The 19403-nt window shown below is 38.3% G+C and overlaps 1 protein-coding gene across 2 annotated transcripts; it reads left to right on the top strand.

Moving 5' to 3' along the window:
- The first annotated feature begins 4038 nt into the window (after positions 1-4038).
- sybl1 (synaptobrevin-like 1) lies at positions 4039-17382 on the top strand. Of its 2 annotated transcripts, none has more exons than XM_084430358.1 (8): positions 4039-4266; positions 5580-5750; positions 5834-5891; positions 5968-6105; positions 12353-12443; positions 12524-12591; positions 12683-12775; positions 16109-17382. In XM_084430358.1, the coding sequence occupies exons 2-8, from the start codon at positions 5605-5607 to the stop codon at positions 16175-16177; spliced, it is 663 nt and encodes a 220-aa protein (XP_084286484.1). In that variant the 5' UTR covers positions 4039-4266; positions 5580-5604; the 3' UTR covers positions 16178-17382. The 2 variants fall into 2 exon arrangements, with proteins under 2 accessions (XP_084286484.1, XP_084286483.1); XM_084430357.1 differs by lacking the exon at positions 4039-4266 and adding an exon at positions 5377-5488.
- The last annotated feature ends 2021 nt before the right edge of the window (positions 17383-19403 follow it).

A 19403-nucleotide genomic window follows, 5' to 3' on the forward strand; every position in this document is an offset into this window, starting at 1 on the left:
AACCCGGGCGGGCAGGGCACATCTAGGGCTTTGTAAGCCAAGGCGATGGCATCCACTATCCAGTGGGCCATCCTCTGCTTGGAGACAGCCTTTCCCTTCTGCTGGCCTCCGTAACCGACGAAGAGCTGGTCTGAGGTCCTGAGGCTTTGCATTCTGTCCACGTATAGGTGCAGGGCGCAAACGGGATAGAGAAAAGCCAGGGCTGGGTTTGCCTCCTCCGAAGGGCCAGTGGCGGAACAAAAAGTAAAGGAAACAAAAGGCTGCAGGAGGTCGACCTCAGCGACGAGCAGACGGAAGGTCTGTGGCCGGCGGACGGGTAGAGGCAGCAGTGGTCCGCCAGGGCAGGATGTGCCGGATGGTCTCCGTCTGCTTTTCGCATAAAAAAATTTGACTTGATCAAATAAATTCAAGAATGAACACTATCCAGCACTGACCCAGGGCTGGCGGGCCATCCTCATTGTTGAGCTCTGATTTACTATATCATTTGATAAACATTTTCATAAGCCACCAATGCAAAATGGTACAATATAGATTAGCAGTGTTAGCAGTTTTATTTTAATCACGTTCTTGTTCGAATGCGTCTTCATAAGAAATAAAGCCGAGTGTTTCTTATTTTAGAAGCTGCAGCAGTGAAGGGAACCGGATCCATGAAGAAAAGGCAAGAACTGCTAATAACCACAGTTGATAAAATAAAACATGACATGTTCAACAAGGCCAAAATTGAAATGCTTAAAAAGTTCAAAAATTTAAAGGTACTGATATCATATTAAGACATTCATGTATTTAGTTGTACAATGACTAAAGTCAAGCAGAATCTTCTCTTGTTTCTTTGTAAAGCTGGACATAATGGTTGCTCTTGAATCAGGACTAAAGAGATCAATGGAACTCTCACTGTCAAAAACCAGCAATATCAAATTGATGGGTAAGAGAGAATGTCATCCTATTTTACCAATATTTTGTGATATGAAGTGTTGACTAATTAATCTCAATCACTCCCTAATATGTAACATCTGTCTTTAGATGTCTCAAAAGAGATTGAACAGCTGGAGAGACTTGCAGAGCAACTGTCAAACTGAGGTCAAGCAACAAAAGGCCAGGGAAGAAGTAGAATTAACAGATTAACATAGGTAACACATTTTAAGTAAATGTTTTCATTAGTTTTACATTAGATTCCTCACAGTAATGTGTTGGTATTTTAGTGGTTTTAAAATAGTTCACTTTCATCAGATTTCTTTGAGCCTTGGGTTTTGTTTTAGGGTGACAACTGCATGATACACAAACGGTGCATTCATTTATTGCACTTTTTGTTGTTGTTTTTTATCGTGACAGTTTACAGCAGGAAATAGAAATGCCATTTAAAAGGTGGGTGCAGCTGTCCCATTTTCAACAACCTTTGTGTGAAGCATTTTAGATGGATTTGAAGCAAGGTTCTTTTTTCATGCAATAGTACAAAGCAGATTTGTTCTTTCTTTACAATGTTAATATAAAGAATGTTGTTTTATTCTTATCTCATGTACATCGTTAATCTTTGATATTTCTTCATCATATTTAGCATGAAAGTAAATTAATTTCATAAGTGCTGAAGGCCTAAATTTGTGTTGGCAAATATATGTGATGGATTGGAAGTTTGAACAATTTATAAGCCATTTCTCCTTCCACTCACCTGAGCACGAGCAGAAATGCTGCAGCACATACAGAGCTCGCCTCACTCACAGCACTCAATTCAAACAGAAAGAGCTTTGGTGACCAAAAAAGAAACATCATCTGGAGTTCTTTCACTCGAATAAATAAACTGGTTTTTTTTTTTTTTTTTTTTCTGGCTTTAAATAATTGCAAATATATTATTAAATATATAAACAAGTTATGTATCTACGTGGTTAAAATGTTTTTTTTTTAAAGTGCTTTTTTATGTTAGGAATGTTCAGCCTAATCTTTAAGTGCTTTGAACAACTCTTCTTGTATTAAATCATTAAAAAATATATATATATATTTAATTGAGATTTTGATTTAATTATCAATAAATAATGAAAATTGATATCTACTTTACTGTTTACTTATTTATAATGATTGCTTGCAAATATAAATGTGAAATGTCTTTAATCACCAATTTTGTGCTTAGAAAGCACACAAAATGTGCACATGAGTCATTATTGTTATTACAGCGATATTGGCTTTGATAACATTCAAGCACAGGCGCACCAGCTTTGCCATTAATGATGTCAAATATCATTGGTCCTCACAACTGTCATGACTGATCTCTTCAAACATTCATTACTTGTTGAATGGTTAAAGGGATACTCCACTTTTTTTGGAAATAGGCTCATTTTACAACTCCCCCAGAGTTAAACAGTTGAGTTTTACCGTTTTCGAATCCATTCAGCCGATCTCCGGGTCTGGCGGTACCACTTTTAGCATAGCTTAGCATAGATCATTGAATCGGACATGACCATTAGCATCTCTCTATGAGATGACGCAGCGCCTGAAAATAGGTCTAATAGGTTAGACAAACTTAGTCCCGGTCCCGTTGGAAGTTACTGAGCTGGGGACTATTTTCAGGCACTGCATATCATTACGCCTGCTGCACTCATGGTACGGCAGCAAAGTTTCTTGGTTATTACGCAGGAATGAGAGTATAGTTCCTAGCCATATCAGCCTAGAAAATCGCAACTTTACATTTTCCGTCGGTTTTAGTACACGATGTAACTACAGAAGAGTCAAGTTTTAAATAGGAACAATATCGAAACTCTTTGGTCATTTTTTTGAGAGAGATGCTAATGGTCATGTTCGATTCAATGATCTATGCTAAGCTATGCTAAAAGTGGTACTGCCAGACCCGGAAATCGGCTGAATGGATTCGAAAACGGTAAAACTCAACTCTTTAACTCTGGGGGAGTTGTAAAATGAGCCTATTTCCAAAAAAAGTGGAGTATCCCTTTAATGATGAGTTCATGACAGAATTTCCTTTTTTGGGGAAACAATCCCGTTATTGTCATCAAGCTGAGATTCCAGTGCTCCTGTTTGATTAAAGATGATTCATCATGATATGTGTGTGTGTGAATCTCACAAAAATAATTAAGCCTTAATGCAATTCTTTTTTCTTATATCCCTATCATATCAGCCGCAAACACAAGAATATTTTAGTCAACATATATTTCTCATGGCTAAGATTGAAATCTATGGCTGTCAAATAATCAGTTGATTTTTTTTAATGATTATTTGAATTTTGAGTTCAGAATAAATTTACCTTTATCTTACCATATTCAGTGCGTGAATCATATTTATGATCATATTTTTTTCAAAGATCAACTTGCATAATAATTATGCATGCACTGTACTTACCTGGACTCCATTCACTTACCTTACTCTATATGCAATTAAGAGATTTGACAAGATACTTAGCCTGCAGATGGTCATCAGGTCATCAGCTGTGTATATGTCACAAACACATCACCCTAACAGTGTAACAGTACACAACCATATTTTCCCACTATGTAAATATTGGTAGGCCTTAATACTTTTTTAACTTTTCCTTCTGACAGGACGAAGTAGTTAAATATGTCCCCATAGGTTACCTCTGGCCACTTCTTCAAATTGTCTACCCATGTTAACAATGACGATGGATGGGACATGAGACCATCTGATCGTCGTACGAAGTTTTCTCCGTGCTCCCAATTTAAAACATTTACGGCATGAACGTTATTTGTCATTTCGCTAAAGTTACATAGCTAGCTATAAACAATCTTCTAACTGCTGAACTAGCTACCGGATGTGCCGTGTAAGTTTAGCGGAAGTCGGACGACCAAATGCTGAAGAGCAAAGTATTAAAGGTGCAATAAGGTGAATAGAATAAAAACTACTATGGAATCAGTTGGGCCCATCAACTGTTTGGTTACCGACATTCTTCAAAATATCTTCTTTGGTGTTCAGCAGAAGAAAGAAATTCATACAGGTTTGGAACAACTTGAGGGTGAGTACATGATGACACAATTTTTTGGGGGGGGTGAGCTATACCTTTAAAGAACTCTGTCGCGCGTGTGTGACGCAACGCGGAAATCTTTTCGTGGTCGCACGTTTGTGACGTATCGCGGAAAACAGTGACGTTTGTTCATTTCTGTATTTACATAGACTGCTGTTATTTTTAATAGTATCATTTGTTTATGATTTCAACCATGTTTGTCAGGCAATGAAAGTACTGTCTATGGCCACTTCCGTTTAAAGACATCAAAGAGCGGAGCGCGAGCGGCTGTTTGATCATCAGAAAAGCAGGTAACTTAGACAAAAGATGATCGATTGGTTGATCATGTCATCAGATCATCTTATCTAATCCACAGTCATTTCCTATCAGACTAGTCTCATGCTGGGAATGGTATTTTATGATTTCTCATCGTTTTGATTTCCTAATAAGTAAGTTAGCCCGATGATTGACGGCAGCTCTCAGTGTAACGTTAGTTCGGTTACTAACTTCAGCTGATGAAAAAAAGGAAACACTTTTCCGCATGTCACTATGTCAGATAGATTTTAAGTCAGATAAACTAAAAGCTCACGAAGGCAGATGTTACACATATGTTGTAAATGGTTAACGTAACAATAAATGAAACCGCACTGTAATGCTCTCGAATGAATTCATATTGCACTAGTACAAATGTCAAAACACATCTAGAATAAACTAGACCTTCCATCACGAAGACAGGCTTGAACAGTACATTATGATTCTATGTAACGTTAAACACAGGGGGGAAAAGACAAAGATCCTATGAAAAACACATTATTATATTATAATTAAATTCAAGCGCCAGAGAGACACTTTATAATGATTTAATGATGATATAGATACAGCAAACAAATGAAATAGTTTTACTGTTGAACACATACACTAGTAGTTTGGCATAATGTTTTATTAGCAGTCAAGTCTCTTTATTTTCTCTGTTTTTTTATGTTTAGTGTTCACGATGTAGAAATATCAATCTGTCAATTTTGTATTCTTTTGAATTATGATTATATGAAGTCCTTCATGAATTCAGTTTTCCATGTATTTTATGTCTTACATGAAGATTTGAACCATCAGCTTTTCTATTCAACCACTGCTGTACTCAAGCATGTGATTGGCTGAGCAAAATTTGACATTTTCACATAAATTTGACATTTAAGTGGATGTATAATAAGTATATCCCAAAAATGGTAAAATTACTTGGTTAGTCTTGTGGTGACAAACTCATCTTTTGTTGCCATCAGCCACCATGGATTCAAAATAATGATTTTTCACCCAAAGGCCACAAATTTACAGCAATGATCTTATTTAACCTACAAAAAAGATTTTTTAAGGTAAATAAAAATACATTTTGGAGGAATTTTGCATTCAAAATCCACGTTCCTCTTCAGACTGAGCACAGCACTTGACAGGAGGTGACCAAAAATTCCCACTGGCATAATGGGCTTGTCTGTTATTGGTCCTTTTGATGCTGACTCATAATTCACCAAAAATACGGAGGTATACTCTCTCAGAAATGCTGTCTGCCTTTTTCACGTCTACAGTATATGGTGTGAATTGTCTCACATGTGTTTGTTTGTGAACCGTGCAGTGTTGGATCAGGTTTATCTGCGGCGATGGCTATCCTGTTTGCGGTGGTGGCTCGAGGATCGACCGTTTTGGCTAAACACGCGTGCTTCACTGGCAACTTTCTGGAGGTGACGGAACAGATTCTGGCCAAAATCCCGTCGGAAAACAACAAACTCACGTATTCTCACGGCAGGTACGACTGACAGTTGTTCGGCTGTTAGTGTTTAGTGACGTTTGTCTGTTCTGATGTTCTGATGCGCTTCTGTTGTTTTCCAGCTATCTCTTCCACTACATCTGCCACGAGAGGATCGTCTATCTGTGCATCACCGATGACGTAAGTGTGTCTGCCTCGTGAGCTCTGTTTCTCTGCGGCTCCGCTCACACACTGAGCTGTCCCGTCTCTCTTGCAGGAGTTTGAGCGCTCCCGTGCGTTCGGCTTCCTCAATGAGGTGAAGAAGAGATTTCAGACCACCTACGGCTCGCGAGCTCAGACCGCGCTGCCCTACGCCATGAACAGTGAGTTTTCCAGCACGCTGGCTGCACAAATGGTACGTGCGTCTGCCGTATTTGTAAACGCAATTGCCTGTTCAGACTCTTTTATGTTTGTCTGTGTGGTAAGACACAAAATGAGGTTTAACTGATCAACAGTGTTGCCAAACACTTCCCTCTGAAAACCACCCTCAAAAGTCTCAGTATTTCACAAAAACATCCTACATGTACTGTAGTAAACCGATAAACAGAGCCATACTGGTGCATTAGCTGAGGATGTAACTGTACAGTTCGAGAACTGTTACCTCTAATGTAATTTCTTAGCATAAAGAATGAATTTGCAGGATTTTGCGAAAAGCTTTCGTCACCATTCTCATGGTGATCTGAAGTACGTGGCTTCTGCCAACCAGCTTACTCAGCTGCAAAAGGCTGGGTCTGTTGATGGTGTTGCCTTGGAGTTTCAAAGCAAATGAAAAAATCTTGGTGTCATATTTGATGCCACGCTGTCATTTGAGCCTTTTGTGCTGAATACGGTTGAGACCTCCTTTTTTCACCTCAGAAATATAGCACGTTTACTGTGTTGTCCTTCTCAGTTTCTGAGAGGTTGATAAACTCCCGTGTTGAGTCCTGTCTTGGTCTTCTAGCTGGGGTATCTAAATCCTCAATTGACAAACTTGAATATTTACAAAATTCGTCTGCGAGAGTTTTGTCTGGGGTCAGGGCTAGTGATCATATTACCCCTGTGTTACAAACCATTTTGAGTCTAGGGAGAAGAAGGCGTGCAACATCTAAACGCTGAACGTGTACTGGAAAACATCTCAGACAAACCAGTCTAATTTAGGTAAAGTGATCATTTATTACAGTGAGAAACGAGATGAAAAGAATACCCCCAAGATACTTATTTACATAAATGTACAACTTATATACAAATCATAACCAAGGAAAAGGTTCACAGAAGGGAAAGAACTAGACCGTGCCAAATCAAAGAAAGAAACAAAACCAAAACCAATCTTAGGCACGTGATATCACGTGATATCTCACCTGTTCTTTTCTCTTCCCTGTTTAATAACAGGTTTAACAACCAGATCAGAAAGAACGGCGAAATACTCACAGAGAAATGACGGCCCAGATGAGCCTGTAGTTACTAAGTTCTCAAAGAACACTCAAACATTAAAATAGTACAGGGCAAAACATGCATCACAGAAAGATCAAGCGAAAGTGTGCTCTAGCGTGCAAATCACTCCCGCCTCCCACACAGGTGCGCTCTTTATAGGACGTAACACCCCGTCTTGGAGTCTTTGCACTGGCTCCCTGTCAGGTACCGTACTGATTTTAAAATCCTTATGTTAGCATATAAGGCTTTGCATAATCTGCCTCCTCAGTACTTGACTGATCTGTTAATGCCTTACACACCACGTCGTAATCTGCGTTCCTCTCGGAGTGGTCTCTTGGTTGTTCCCAAGACACGGCTTTGTTCTAGGAGTGATAGAGCATTTTCTTCCTGTGCTCCTAAGCTTTGGAATTCTCTCCCGACTGACATCAGGGAGGCAAATACATTAGTGACTTTTAAATCTCTTCTCAAAACATTCTATTTTAGGATTGCTTGATTATTCATTTTATTTGTTTATTTTTGGTATTTAAAGTGTGTTGTTTTCTCTGTTTGCCTGTAAAGCGCTTTGAGAAAGCCACTTTTAAAGGCGCTATATGAAATAGATTTATTATTATTACTCAGAAAGCCTGCTCTTTATTTTATCTGGATGCTATCGAAACGTTGCAGCAAAACTTGCCAAATTTATTTAAATAAATTTTATTTAAATTCTAGGTCTTCCATTTTCTGCATTCTCTTTTAATGGTTTATTTAAATATTAATCACCAAAAAACAAGTTTAATCAATTGAGTTTATTAAAGCATTATCAGTGTAATAATTTATTAAAATCTGAACAATAAAAGAAATCTGATTTATTTTTATTTTTAACAGCATCATAACAACTGAACGTCCATGAAACATCAGCCATTTTAAACAATGGCACTTCAGAATGACAACTAAAATGTTTTTGCAAACATGTGTAAATGAAAATGCATATTTTTTCATATTAAAGGGACCTTCGAGAATCGGTATGAGCTGCCGGTGGTGCTTGGACTTCATCGCTATGTTGTGTTTCTGTGAAAAAGACTAACAATAATGAGGTCCAAGGTTAAGGATACACTAAAGGTTACTTAAACGTAAAATGTTTTTCTCTGTTTAACAACTTTAACTTACCATAGTGAAAGATGAATTTTGCTTTTTATATATATATATATATATATATATATATATAGTGAATTGTTATACAGCGTGCGCAGTATGTCTGACAAGAGAGGAAAGTTCATTTTATTTGAGGTGAGACTTTTTATTTTGTTAAAAGTTACGAAAAATAACATTAGAATAATGATACTGACATAAAGCCGGACAACATGTCTTCTCATCTGAGCGCAGATACTGAATCAGTACAATGCATTTTTCTCAGGCACTCTTCACTTAAACTGCGTCTGACAGAAGAGACGACAACTTTGTCATGGTCGTCTTTCAAAATAAAGGTTTCGCATCAGAAAAACATTTAGAATTAAGTTTTTAGTTATAGTTGTTGTTTCTTCGACTACACACTCCACGACCCGCTCTTGCAACCCACCAGTTGAGAAACCCTGCTCTGAACTACACGACTGTTCATATGGATCATGTAGGTTTAGGATTAAGGGGCCTGTGATGGTGTTGAGCTTTAGCTTAGATCTTATTCAATACTTTTCACATGACTGTGTTTAGTAATAATTAGAGAAAAAGTATGCATTTAACAGACACTTTGAATTTTCAGTAAACAAAAGAAAACCTGAAGTAACACGGCTTCAGTGACACTGATATACAGTAGAAACAAAGTGACTCTTCAGCCACAATCACAAAGAAAATTGAGGAAATTCCAGCTTTTGCTACAACACGACATGGGCATCCATTGACCAATGAGTCAGGTCCAGTTGTGCTCTGGGAAATACGCTTCGCTGTTTTTCTGTTTGACTTCAAACACCCTCGAAATGTATTTTACTCATTCCTATTTATTCTCCGCCAGAACATCCTTTAGAGTGTAGGTACCGTAAATGTCTTGCTCAAAGGCACAATGGTGTGTCAAATGTCTTTGCTAATCCGTTTGTTTCCGGGTCTAACACTATCAGATCCCAAATGCAAACGGTGCTATGATTAAAAAAAAAGAATATATATTAGATAGCTAATATACTATCTCCGTAGTGAAATCTCAGTTGGCCATACAGTGGTTTAAATTAAAATATTGGTGTTCAAGGACGCCCATGAGCCCTGAAGACTGTAGTGTACACTGTGTGTTTGGAAAAGCTTAGCTTCAGTGTGTGCTGTAAATAGATGGTGCACATACTAAATGACTGTTGAGATGGTATTCTCAGAGTTGAGCTGCACAATTTGGCCAAAATATTTTAGTACACAATATACTTGTCATATATTGTGATTGTGCAATGATAGACATTTCATTTCATACAAAAAAAACATGTAATCTTTTGCTTTTTATAATCAGTATAATCAAATTTACTTACATTTTGTATTGAGCAGCTGATCATTAGTGTCTAAGCACAGCCAACAAACCTACAGTATGTACATTTGATCCAGTAGTCAATTTCCTGCATTATAAATGCAGAGTTTGTGAGTGATTTAAAACAAAACCCGCAATCCCATGCTAAATTTGGGGTATCAAATGTTATTTTACCTGACATGTACAGGCGGCAAAAGACAGTATCATTCAATTAATAGTCTCGCACAGAAAGCATTTGACTAGCCATACTGCAGAACCCACTCAGTGAACCGACTTAACCCCGGGTTATCGCCGCGCTAAACCCCATTTTTAACCCTGGCTAGAGGAACGTTTCACACTTGTAAAGCAGGGTTATCACGCCTTTTACCCATGGTGCCAAGCATGTGCAGTGTAAAAAGATAGATGTTAGAATAGCTATGTTTCCATCCACCTATTTTTATGCTCATTTTGGGATATCTCGTCCAAAACTGCTGGATGGAAATTAGGGTGGTCCTTATCAAGTCCAATTTATTTATTTTTTTTGCCAAAATGTTAGTGTCTTAACCTCTTAAACTGTTCCTTTTAACTTCAAAATTAGAAATATGCAAAAATGTTGACAAAAAAATGATATTTAAAGGTAGCTCAATCATGTGGAAGATTGCCTATGTTAAGCTATGCGGCGTTATTGTGATATGCAAGTAATATTAAAAGTTGCTGCAAATAAATTTACATTTTATTGAAATCAGAGCAACACTGACATGACAACAATCTCAAAAAAAGCACAACATTTTCAACAATCCCTCATTTCTGATGCTCAGCAGCCAGTGTTGACTTTTTGCAGTCTGGATAGATCCGTCGGTGATCTTCCACCACATGAAGGAGAAACTGCAATTGTTCTTCAGAGTGTGTGAGATAGCCATTGTATTCTTGAATCAGAGCCACTCCTCTCTCGGCGTGATCATTGACTACTTTCATTGCATGTATAATTGCCTGTGCCTCCTGATAATCTGCTTGATTCGGCCAAAGTTCCGGGTCAATTTCAAGGAACGTAATGTCATTTTTTAAACCAAAAAATGTGCTCTAAACCCAAACAATAACCAAGGTGATCATCAATAGAAATATGTATTGATTCCACCAGGAAAGGTAAATCTGCTAAACCAGGTCATGGATGGATTAATTTGGATTTAGTTTCTACAATAACTAAACTGAGATATGTATCTAAAATACATATATGGTGCATTAGATGCTTTTATGTAGATTTTTTTTGGAATTTTACTAGACAGGTACAATACCAATTCAAATGATCGTTTTTACAAAAATCATCAAAATCTCAGAAAGTTTAAAGCTATTGAGCTACCAGTAATTATTATGTTACTGCCATGAAAGTTGGCATGCTGTATTTTCTTATTTAAAGGTGCATTAAGCAACTTTTCATGTTAAAAATACCCATTTTTCTAACCCATACATGCTTAAACAATTGCCTGATGGGCTGAATGAGCCCTTCTATGATCACTGCGATTGCCTCTATAATCCTGTACAGTAAAATAAATAAGAGGGATTCGGGTCGGAATCGACTGGGCGTGACGTCATGCGCGTTCACGCTCACCTGGCTATGTCTGGCAGGTTTGTGTATTCGCCGCCATTATCCGCATCAGCGAAGACAACTCAAGCGACTTTTGCAAAAGTAGAAGATGGATTCAAAGAGACCGGCTTCTAGTTCATCCCAAACCCCAACGCAAACTCCACACAACCGTGTACACAACTCTGGTTGCAGTTTCGATTGTCGCCAGAAGGGGGCATAGTTCTGCAAAAACTCAGAGACTTGCGCAATGCACCTTTAAAGGGTTAAGAGCATGACAATTGGAGACTTTAAAAATAAGGACCACCCTAATGGAAATGCCAAGATGCGCATAAATGCAAAAAAATGCGCATTTAAAACGTATGCGCTCGTTTGAGGCGGATACATTTTTTTATCCGATAAGAAAACATGCGTATAAATTACAATGGAACACATTTACCGAATAAACCAGCGGACCGGTCTCATTGCACAGAATCTGAAATGCTGTTTTGGTTGTTCTGAAACACCTAAACAAAGTCTGTCGTCAAAATGGTTCGGTATAATTCCCTCCCAGATCGCCCTTACACGACCCCGTTCCCACAGCTGCCTCCGAAAGCAAAATAACACGTTCATTGCATTTCGTCTGCACTCTCTGATACAGAAGTCATTTATTATATACGGAAATGATTATATACGGTGACTTCTCCTACTTTTCTTAGTGATATTTAGCACCAGTTTATCAGGAAATTAGTTTTTGTTCTCTTCGATTTGCTGGATGGAATCGGTACTTTATTCGCAAATGTTTTAATGCGATATTACAATTTTGCGCATAAGTTAAATTTGCAACTTTGAATAGAAACAAAGCTAATGTTATGACTAGATGCTTACAAACAGACAGCCAATCACGTAGCTCATATTTACATGCTTTGGATAGTCAGGGAAACACTGCGTGATGCATAAACATTAGTTTCATGGGAAAAATGTCAAACGTGTCAATTTAAGTTTTCAACTGCTGTGTAAAATACAAATAACTCCTACAAATAAATGTCATCATTTACTCATCCTTATGTCATTCTGTGCATTTCTCTGTAATTCAAAGTAATTTTCATTTTTGAGTAGCTAAGCCCAGAACAATATTTTTTGCCATGTATTGACATGCATGTGTTTTTCTGTAATTGTTAGAAACATCACTCAGATCCCAAAGGCTCAGACAGACTGACGGAAACACAGATGCACGTAGATGACTTGAAAGGCATTATGGTCCGGAACATTGGTGAGACTGAGTCACTTTAATCACTTTTATAAATGTCAGTGAACGTTTGAGTGAATGTGTGCTGTATTGTGCTACTGTAGATCTCGTAGCTCAGAGAGGAGAGCGGCTCGAACTGCTCATCGATAAAACCGAGAACTTGATGGATTCCGTGAGTTTTGGTTTTATGTCCTGTTTGAAACATATTTGTTTATGTCACTGTTTAATATGTACGCTGATGAATGTTTCTCTTGTATGTGCAGTCTGTCACCTTTAAAACAACAAGCCGTAACCTGGCCCACGCCATGTGTATGAAGAACATGAAGTTAACAGTCATTGTCGTAATAGTCGTGCTGGTAAGTTCTGGAGCGGACTGTAGGTTTATTGTCAGAAAGCCAAGAGCGACACCGCAAAAATCCCTCTTTTGACTTTTAAAAACTAATGTCAGGATTTACTAAAGACATGAGTGTAAAATTAGCACTGAAAAGGTGTGGACACAGTTATTTTTGCGGCTGACCTTATTGCATATGCATTTGTAGGAGTTTCCCTTTCAGACGCAAAATTTATGGGAGGAGAATATTTAAATTAATCATGCAAGGTGATTTACCAAGGTTTGCGCTCGTCTGTTTTTTGCGTCAATATTTACCGCACCAAAAAAGCATGTCTTAAACCGGACGCTATTTTGCCCTGCTCTTGGTAACTTGTGTTGGTCATTATGGAAATGATCCGGCTGCGTCTGTGTTCTTTAATGTGCGTCAGTAGATCACAAGCAGAACTTTGGAGTTGCGCTCTTAAAGGGATACTCCACTTTTTTTGGAAATAGGCTCATTTTACAACTCCCCCAGAGTTAAAGAGTTGAGTTTTACCGTTTTCGAATCCATTCAGCCGATCTCCGGGTCTGGCAGTACCACTTTTAGCATAGCTTAGCATAGATCATTGAATCGGACATGACCATTAGCATCTCTCTCAAAAAAATGACCAAAGAGTTTCGATATTTTTCCTATTTAAAACTTGACTCTTCTGTAGTTACATCGTGTACTAAGACCGATGGAAAATGAAAAGTTGCGATTTTCTAGGCTGATATGGCTAGGAACTATACTCTCATTCCTGCGTAATAACCAAGAAACTTTGCTGCTGTACCATGAGTCCAGCAGGCGTAATGATATGACGCAGCGCCTGAAAATAGTCCCCAGCTCGGTAACTTCCAACGTGACTGGGACTAAGTTTATCTAACCTATTAGACCAATTTTCAGGCGCTGCATCATATCATTACGCCTGCTGGACAAGCAAAGTTTCTTGATTATTACGGAGGAATGAGAGCATAGTTCCTAGCCATATCAGCCTAGAAAATCGCAACTTAGTACACGATGTAACTACAGAAGAGTCAAGTTTTAAATAGGAAAAATATCTAAACTCTTTGGTCATTTTTTTGAGAGAGATGCTAATGGTCTTGTCCGATTCAATGATCTATGCAAAGCTATGCTAAAAGTGGGACCCCCCAGACCCGGAGATCGGCTGAATGGATTCGAAAACGGTAAAACTCAACTGTTTAACTCTGGGGGAGTTGTAAAATGAGCCTATTTCCAAAAAAAGTGGAGTATCCCTTTAAGCTAATTTGCCCTGTCCTATATCTCAATCTGTATGTTTTTTCTTCTGAAATTGTGTAGAAGACTGATTTTCTCCCCATTTAAACCAAATTAATTCCAAAATGTTTGATGCAATAAAACAGAATAAAAATCAAGTTCAGAATACTAAATCAGGGGTTGGCAAGTTCTGTCCTGCAGAGTTTAGCTCCAACCCTAATCAAACACACCTGAACAAGCTAATCAATGTCTTCAGGATCACTAAGGGGCTGTTTTACACAACACCGTTTTCAACTAAAAACGTAAAACCTTTTAATGCGTTTTGGCCGTTCGTTTACACGACAACAGCGTTTTGGGTGCCAGAAAACACCAACTGATGATGGTGCGTCCCAATTCGCATACTATCCGTCCTAAATAGTATTTGAAAATAGAATTAGTACGTCCCAAATCGTAGTATGTTGAAATGAGTGTTCCAAAGATACCCGGATGGTCTACTATTTCCGGTCAGAATCCGAAGTGCAGATTGATGCGCACTCTAACGGCTAATATTGCCCATCGCGCGTTAGACGAGGATTCGGTTAGAACTACAAACACGAGTGAAAAGTGTTTAAAAAAAAAAAACAGACATGGAGGACGTGCAAGTCCCCTTAGATAAAGGGGTTTGAGTGATTAATTATCAGTATCTAACCTGACGAAAAAGTATTTATTCAATGTTGTCTACATTATATTGCATCTGCAGCAGCATTGTGAACTTCTGTAAAGATATGTTTAGCCATTAACTTTTAAATGCATATTTAAATTGCAAACACATAAGGAGAGTCTCCGCATGAAAGACCCACGACCGGCAGATGAACGTGCAACTACATTTCTCTCCGAAACGGTAGGAAATTAAATTAGATTGATTGGAGGATTTTAACTGTGACAAGATGATTGACAGGGCGGTTTACGGTGACAGGATGCACGCGACAGATCTGTCCGTTAAGATGACGAAGTAGTATGTCCCAAAGCTTGCCTACTCTTTTGCTACACACTCAAAAGTATGTACTTTTTCTTGACAAAAAGAGTAAATACTTTTAGTGCGTAGTATAAGTAGGCGAACTGGGATGCAGCATGAATCTCTGAAGACGATGACGTCAAGCACATGCGTATTACGTGTTCAGTCTATAGTGTTTCATCGCCATCTACTGGCCTGGCAGCGGAACACAGCGTTTTCAGTCGTTTTCGCGGACCTGTGTGAATGGGGACTGTGGGTCTGTACGTGGAAAACTCAAAGGAAAAGCTTCTCTGTTTTAAACATATCGTTGTCGTGTAAACGTACCCTGAGGCTACAGGTCTAGGCTAGGACCAAACTTGCCTACCCCTGCACTAAATGACCCGTAGAAAGACTCGTATGTAAATTATACTTCTGTCAACATTTTTCACTTTTTCTTCTGCCACTGATTGGCCAGACAGATAGTCCTGCCCCAAATACATGCCAGTGTTTGAGCTGTTGTTCTGATCTTGCTCTGTCATGCTGGTCAAGTTACGCAAGAACAGCAATGTTTTAATGTTGACAGGAAGCTGCATTGCATTCGTTTTAATGGACAGAGACAACTATAAGCAAGCTATTATTATACCAAAAAAATGTACATATTACTGTATTACATTTTTGCTACAACTTGTCCCTAAACTGTGTAAATGAATGTCCAGTACAAAGAGTTATATTATTACAACATATATGGTCATATACAGTGGAGGCTCAAATATTGCACTTTTTTCAAGTAATCCTTTATCAACAGTTTCTTACTGAAACTGCTAAATTAAACTATTAAATTAGAGCACAGGCAACTGTACTGCACTTGAAAGATTGCAATTAATACTGTCCTCAGTATTAATACCTGTCCTCAGTATTAATACCTGTCCTCAGTATTAATACCTGTCCTCAGTAGTGCTCATTGGCTTTTAGCGAATATCTGTGGAATCATTCGTGCCACTTTTTGACATCCTGTGGTGAACATTTTGTAACGTTTATTAATAAAATGCTTTAACTGCATGTGAAGAGGCCAGACGTCCAGTAGACGGTGATCTAGTAAATGATGTTCTTCTGGTTTTGTCTTGTCGTCTCAGGTGGTGCTGTATGTTATCGTGACGGCTTCCTGTGGAGGACTCAGCTGGCCCAGCTGTCGGAAGCAGTAGAAACCTTTACTCATTCTCCCAACTCACCTCAGAGACTTAGAAACACAGGACAGCACTAAACTCCGGCAGTGTTTCCTGTAACGTCTTTTCCCGTTGATGTTAATCATCTAGTTTTGATTCTTTTCACAGTGTTTTAGTGCAGTTCGTGAAGATGGGGAGTTTAAAGGAGTAGTCCACCTATAAATGAAAATTATGTCGTCATTCTTTTTTCTGCGAAACACAGGAGGTGTTAATTCACGCTGCTCATCATCATCACTATTCTACGAAAATAGAAGTAAAAAAAAAAGAAAGTGCCATAAAAGTTGTCTATAATACTCATGCACTACATGCAGTGTTTTCTGAAGCCATATAATCGCTTTGTGTGAGGACCAAAATTGATCTTCCCCTCCATCGTAGTGCTTGATTCTCATTTGCTGTTGCATATTGAAGATTCTTCACATCCCAGTCTGTCATTTTACATGCGGGGCACATCTAAAGGCACTATTTTATTTAATTTTTTGGGGTATTATTATTTAAGTGCAAATTATATTTGATAACTTAAATATTGTACAAGTACAGTTGGGTTTGTTCCTCACACAAAGCTGTTGTATGGTGTGTGTGTGTGTTAGTGACTACCTTTGTGATACACCAGTTATTTTATCTTATTTTGCAAGGCAGTGTAAATTATCTGCTAAACATCTCTATTTTCTGTGTTTCATGGAAGAAAGTAAGACGAATAGAAAATGAGCCAAATCTATTTAGGGTGAGGGTGTTTTTTTTATTATTTTTATGGTTAACCCCATTCACGTCTTGAAGGAGAAAAGCATAACTGTGATGGAATAGAAATTCACGATTTTTAACAATGACCTGGCACATCTGTTTGATCTTTGTTTTAATTAGATTTTGATATATGCTGCTTACAATATCAGGATTTGTATGTTAATCTTTCACATTTATTGTTATCATACTGAAGGGAACTCTTACCAAGTTCATATTCTACAGACTTAACTAATGTCATTCACTAAGATGGCTTGTGTTTGATTGAGTAGCATATAAGTCATCTGTATTAAATAGTGTTCGTGTGTGATATTGTTCATGCAGCACAGAACTAATTCACAACTTACATGTTTTTGGGTGAATTTCACAAAATCTGTCAATAACATGTTTCACCCCAAGATTAAATAAAGAGGAAACTATATTGTTGCGTAAAGAAAAGTAAGACGATATTAGGACCATTATTATTATTTTGCATCATGACATTTTCTTAAAATTACCACAAGAAAAAAAAAAAAAGCTTCCACTTCTCACATAAAATACGACAGCTACACAAGAGTAGTAACATGTATAGAACACAGAATAACATGTACAGAATACCTACAGATTACTGGGAGTATTGAATGTAATGTGCAGAAGTGGTAAGAGTATGTACAGGCAGTGTGAAATTTGAATTTACATATTGTATTTAAGATTGGAGTGCTGTGAATGTTTGTACACACCATAAAAAGTGGATTTGTTTTTCCCCAACATATTAGGACTTACAAATGATACTTCGAATGTACATTTTGTAATAATGTGTACAGAGTAAATAAACAGAAATGCCCATATAGTGTATGGAAAAAGTTAGTACATCCTACATTTACCAATTAATTCATTATTTGTTATAGCACTTTTCACAATCCATGTTGTCTCAAAGCACTTTTCAGAAGTTCATTCCTTTAAATCTTAAAAGTCAACGGTGACTGGCAAGGAAAAAACTCCATAAGATGTTTAAGTAAAGGGGGGGAAACAGTGTGAGGAAGTATGTCTGAGTAATTGTAGTTATGTGTTCAATAAATTAATTATCACTACATCAAAGTGCCTAAAATTAAGGAACCATTAGTACAGTCAAGTGCAATGTAGTAGAACATTGTTAAAAAAGAAGGGCACATATTCCTCTTCGCTAATATATATATATATATATATATATATATACACATACACACTGGGTACGGAAAGTATTCAGACCCCCTTAAATTTTTCACTCTTTGTTATATTGCAGCCATTTGCTAAAATCATTTAAGTAAAAAATTTTTCCTCATTATTGTACACACAGCACCCCATATTGACAGAAAAACACAGAATTGTTGACATTTTTGCACATTTATTAAAAAAGAAAAACTGAAATATCACATGGTCCTAAGTATTCAGACCCTTTGCTCAGTATTTAGTAGAAGCACCCTTTTGATCTAATACAGCCATGAGTCTTTTTGGGAAAGATGCAACAAGTTTTTCACACCTGGATTTGGGTATCCTCTGCCATTCCTCCTTGCAGATCCTCTCCAGTTCTGTCAGGTTGGATGGTAAACGTTGGTGGACAGCCATTTTCAGGTCTCTCCAGAGATGCTCAATTGGGTTTAAGTCAGGGCTCTGGCTGGGCCATTCAAGAACAGTCACGGAGTTGTTGTGAAGCCACTCCTTCGTTATTTTAGCTGTGTGCTTAGGATCATTGTTTTGTTGGAAGGTGAACCTTCGGCCCAGTCTGAGGTCCAGAGCACTCTGGAGAAGGTTATCGTCCAGGAAATCCCAGTGCTTGGCCGCATTCATCTTTCCCTCGTTTGCAACCAGTCGTCCTGTCCCTGCAGCTGAAAAACACCCCCACAGCATGATGCTGCCACCACCATGCTTCACTGTTGAGACTGTATTGGACAGGTGATGAGCAGTGCCTGGTTTTCTCCACACATACCGCTTAGAATTAAGGCCAAAAAGTTCTATCTTGGTCTCATCAGACCAGAGAATCTTATTTATCACCATCTTGGAGTCCTTCAGGTGTGCTTTCATGTGTCTTGCACTGAGGAGAGGCTTCCGTCGGGCCACTCTGCCATAAAGCCCCGACTGGTGGATGGCTGCAGTGATGGTTGACTTACTACAACTTTCTCCCATCTCCCGACTGCATCTCTGGAGCTCAGCCAGAGTGATCTTTGGGTTCATCTTTACCTCTCTCACCAAGGCTCTTCTCCCCCGATAGCTCAGTTTGGCCAGACGGTCAGCTCTAGGAAGGGTTCTGGTCGTCCCAAACGTCTTCCATTTAAGGATTATGGAGGCCACTGTGCTCTTAGGAACCTTAAGTGCAGCAGAATTTTTTTGTAACCTTGGCCAGATCTGTGCCTTGCCACAATTCTGTCTCTGAGCTCTTCAGGCAGTTCCTTTGACCTCATGATTCTCATTTGCTCTGACATGCACTGTGAGCTGTAAGGTCTTATATAGACAG

This window comes from Rutilus rutilus, assembly GCF_951802725.1.
Source record: "Rutilus rutilus genome assembly, chromosome: 14".
In the NCBI taxonomy this organism is placed as follows: domain Eukaryota; kingdom Metazoa; phylum Chordata; class Actinopteri; order Cypriniformes; family Leuciscidae; genus Rutilus; species Rutilus rutilus.

What these genes read in the sequence shown, in the direction of transcription:
- sybl1 (XM_084430357.1), top strand. Translation starts at nt 5,457, where the DNA reads ATGCTGACTCATAATTCACCAAAAATACGGAG. An exon ending in ATCTGTGCATCACCGATGAC is followed by an intron (nt 5,892 to 5,967) that starts GTAAGTGTGTCT and finishes TCTCTCTTGCAG; the next exon opens with GAGTTTGAGCGCTCCCGTGC. An exon ending in GCACGCTGGCTGCACAAATG is followed by an intron (nt 6,106 to 12,352) that starts GTACGTGCGTCT and finishes TGTAATTGTTAG; the next exon opens with AAACATCACTCAGATCCCAA.